Source organism: Eurypyga helias, unplaced genomic scaffold (genome assembly GCF_000690775.1).
Source record: "Eurypyga helias isolate BGI_N326 unplaced genomic scaffold, ASM69077v1 scaffold2406, whole genome shotgun sequence".
In the NCBI taxonomy this organism is placed as follows: Eukaryota; Metazoa; Chordata; class Aves; order Eurypygiformes; family Eurypygidae; genus Eurypyga; species Eurypyga helias.
This window is the reverse complement of record NW_010257079.1, coordinates 12530-16874: the sequence shown is the minus strand read 5'-3', so window position 1 is coordinate 16874 and position 4345 is coordinate 12530. Positions and strand designations below refer to the sequence as shown.

Sequence of the window (4345 nt, the reverse complement as noted above, 5' to 3'; positions counted from 1 at the left end):
CAGGGATGGGGCATCCACAACTATTTCCCCTTACCATGCCCTGCTGTGGAACATTTCTCCTATCACCTCTGTATTGCTCTAGATTTCTTCAGAGAGATCAATATGTTGAAACCAACTCCCTTATACCCCCCATCCCACGGTGTCATGCGGATTGGATTAACATCAAAGTACTAATTCCTTATCGTAATTACATGTTTATGCTTGAGCAACTTGTTTAGAGGTAACTGTGAGAAAGCTCTGCTTGGCTCAAGAGCTGGAAACTGAAAGTGTTTCTTAGACTTTATGTGTTCTTTCTCTAAAAATTAACGGCATCTGCAGCCCTAAGAAACTTGCAAACATTTTTACATAAAGTGTATTTGGGTTGTGTAAATGACAGAATCTATTTCTTAGTACATTTCTGGGTGTTAGGAAATGGTGCAGTATTTGAAAGTATTCTTGAAATCCAGATTACATTATCTGTATGATGCACACGTGCTAAATACTTCATAATCACAATTAAATGGTAAAATGTGGTAATACCAACTAACAGTCCAAGAAAAGATAATGGGGTTTCTGCACCGCTTAATTATCTTCTCTCCTTGTTTCTGATTTCAATCAATTAATAATTTTTGTCCGCTGAATCTCTACTGTGCTTCATTCCATATCCATTTAGGGAGTGCTGACTTCCTAACAGAACTTGCCCCAGTCCACCTCTGATGTTACTTATGGCAACGACTCCTCCCAAACCAACAGCTCTGTTCTGATCCTTGTTAGCTCTTTTTCTTGCATTTAATCACCCTCAATGTGATGTTCTTTTCTTGATCTGAGTGGCAACATGAACTTTGCAGCTAGCCATGGTTTCCACCCAGCTGACTTGGAGCCCTGGAAAATGCACAGCTCTCCCGTGAGTGCCAAGGTTGGAAGCAACCTCCTGCAACAGAAAACACTTACCAGGTTTGTTGGATGTTTCTGTTTGATGACGTGAATATACCTGTGCACACAATAGCATGTCATTGAAATAAAAAGGACAGCAAACATGGTAGGCAGAACACATCCAAATACGATTGTTACAGTCTCCTCTGCTGTTTTATCTGTTAACAAAACAAAAGTTTTCATTGTACTGAGCAACTTCTTAACATATATGCATTCACCACACTGCTTTTTTGGATAAAGGATGTGTTTTGCATAAACAAGGAATTTGCAGTAAATTTTAGAAAATTACATTTGAGCAACAGGACAAATTATTATTATTATCTAAATTATAAATTAAACTCCAGAAAGAAGTATGAATTCCTCCCTCAGGTTCTTCTGTTGCTAACCTCTGGCCCCTGAGACTGATCCAGCTCTGCCACAGCCAGACCTCATTCCAGGAGAAAAAAAATATTTGCCATTCACCAAGACCCAAAGAATGCAGATCCTTTCCTCCAGAGCTGCTGTCGTACCTTCCAGTCAGTAGACCCCAGCTATGTTTTGTTAAAGGCAAAGATTTTTTTCATCAGTGCACATACACAGAGAAGGGAAAAACAAAGGCAGCTTTTTGCTCTCAGAATGGAGAAGCTCAATCACTGTGGTTTTTTTGAACTTGCATCTTCTTTTTTTAATTTGCCCACTTACACATACCTTTCAAAGTAGCAATGCATTGTTCTTTAGAAAACATGCTTTGCAAAAATGGTGTGGTGACATATATCTGTGCACTGACACAATAAGCTGTTCCAGGTTCTAACCAGGGCACGACCAAAGTGTTGTTGCTGACGGAAAACCACCACTGGAAGACATAAAAAAGGAATTTTTTACCCCTTTAACTCCCCACTTAGCGAAAGGTAAAGATCTTATGTACAGAAGTTGTCACAAGCACACAAATGTTCTGGAAAGAATAATGACACTGTCAGAACTGCCAGCTGCATCCTTTTTTTCCTGAATTAGGGCATGTCCTCTCCGAATATTTTATCTTCCATCCAATCATTGTTCTATCACTACTCAACAATTTCATATTTTAGATGAAGTAGGACCGTGTACTATCACTAGCTCACATTTTCATGCTGATGTTGCAACAGTGCTAAAGCATCACTCCAGTCCTGTCCTGACACCAAGGCCAATGAAAGGTACAAGCTAGGGTTCCATAAGATCTTTCAAATTGGGATATTCAGGCAAAGACAGAAGCCTTAGAATAATGGGTGTTATTTAGACCTTGGAATCCAAGGTAAAGTAATTGCTCTATGTCCAGCATTTTTATTGAAAAGAATAACAAAACCCCAAACAAAAAAAACGTTTTGTATACCTCCAATTGCTAACCTTGTCAGTTTAATATTCCCTGTGACAAATGTGACCTTTTTGGTCTAAAGTTCCTGTTGCTTTTCAGGAAATTCAGAGATTGTGTCTGGAGGACAGGAACAGAACGATGAGTGTTGAAGTCTTCCTCATCTACTGTGTTTATGCTGCGAACTACAACTTGATAATGAAATGCAAATCTGCGGAGACGGACAAACAAAAATGTTCTGATGTGGTGACAAAGGATGCAATTTGTCACGATGTGTTGTGAGTATTGCCAGTAGACTGACTGGCTGTGGAGCAGCTCTGCTGAAGAGGACTGGGGACAGGCTGCAAGCTGAATGTGAGCCAACAGCATCCTGGGCTGTGTTACCAGAAGAGGGAGCAGATGGAGGGGAGGGATTATCCCCTTCCACTCAGCGCTCATCAGACTGCATCTAGAACACCGTGTCCAGGTTTGTTCCCCCAAATACAGGGGAGACTGACAAACTGAAGTGGATTTAGTAGAGGATCACCAAGATGGTTGGGGCTGGAGTATGTGCCCTGTGATGGGAAGCTGAAGGACTGGTTTGTTCCAGCTGGGTAAGAAGGGATGGCTTCAGGAGGACCTAACAGCAGCCCCCAGGATGACCCTGGTAGGTCATCAAGAAGATGGAGCCAGGCTCTTCACAGTGCTGAATGGTGGGAGGATGAGAGACAATGGACATATGTTCCGAAAGGGACGTTCAGGTTGGCTATAACGAAACACTTTTTCCCCAAGAGGAAAGTCAAGCAGTGGAACAGGTTGTGCAGTCTCCATCCTTGGAGGTTTTCAGGATGCAACGGGACAAACCCTGAATGACCTAGTCTGAACTCACAGCTGATCTTGATTTTAACAGGACTTTGGACTACAGACCTCCTGAGCCCTGTTCTAACCCGAATGATTCTACAGGCCCTATAAGGCTATGAATCCTATTTCGATCCTTGCTGTTATGGACAAAGTGCATTTCAGTACTCACAGATTTAACTGGTACAGTTCTACAGCCTTGTCAAAGCTTACCCGCTTCTTTGTTTTTTTGTTGTGGACAGACACGTTGTATTGCAGGCCAGGATACACTTGAAGCAGAGATATGGATTCTCCCTCAGGACTTCTCTTCCACTTCTCAGGAGCAGTCAGAATGATTGAAATAGATTTCTCAGAAGAAGATAGACTTACCACGGGTGGACCAATTTTAGCTGGAAAAATGAACATGTACAAAAAGTAGTCAAATGCAGTAGAGGCACATTGATTTGACCATGCGGTTTCTTAAAGGGGATAATATTAATTTTTTGTAATACTTTGGGGAGTCCAACTAGGACTTCAGACAATTCACTTATATTAGTAGAAAATTATTTTATCACATAACTAAGAGGACCTTTACAGCAAGAAAGCACACTGCAGAAAAGGACCCGTTGGTTGACAGCTGGCTGAACATGAGCCAGCAGTGTGCCCAGGTGGCCAAGAAGGCCGATGGCATCCTGGCCCGCATCAGAAACAGTGTGGCCAGCAGGACCAGGGCAGTGATTGTCCCTCTGTACTGGTAGGGTCGCACCTCAAACACTGTGTTCAGTTTTGGGCCTCTCACTACAAGAAAGACATTGAGGTGCTGGAGCGTGTCCAGAGAAGGTCAACGGAGCTGCTGAAGGGTCTGGAGCACAAGTCATGTAAGGAGTGGCTGAGGGAACTGGGAGTGTTTACCCTGGAGAAAAGGAGGGTCAGGGGAGACTTTATCGCTCTCTACAACTGCCTAAAAAAAGGCTGTAGAGAGGTGGGTGTTGTTCTCATCTCCCAAGTGACAAGCAACAGGACATGAGGAAATGGCCTCAGGTTGCACCAGGGGAGGTTTAGATTGTATGTTAGAAAAAATTTCTTCACCAAAAAGGTTGTCAGGCATTGGAAGGGGCTGCCCAGGGAGGTGGTTGAGTCACCATCCCTGGAGGTTCTTAAGAGACCTAATAGATGTAGATGTGGTGCTTAGGGACATGGTTCAGTGGTGGACTTGGCAGTGTTAAGTTAATGGTTGGACTCCATGATCTTAAAGGTCTTTTCCAACCTAAATGATTCTGTGATTCTAAGGTG

The 4345-nt window shown here is 42.7% G+C and overlaps 1 protein-coding gene across 1 annotated transcript in view; it reads right to left on the bottom strand.

Annotated features, from left to right (window-relative positions):
* Positions 1-930: 930 nt before the first annotated feature.
* LOC104511305 (interleukin-20 receptor subunit alpha-like) overlaps positions 931-4345 on the bottom strand; it is a gene marked incomplete at its 3' end in the record, with an annotated part of 6054 nt that continues 2639 nt past the window's right edge. The window contains exons 3-5 of the mRNA XM_010153868.1: positions 3287-3462; positions 1600-1744; positions 931-1070 (exon numbers count right to left, since the gene is read on the bottom strand). Of these exons, the coding sequence (XP_010152170.1) occupies positions 931-1070; positions 1600-1744; positions 3287-3462 (461 nt within the window). The remainder of the gene's footprint in view (positions 1071-1599; positions 1745-3286; positions 3463-4345) is intronic.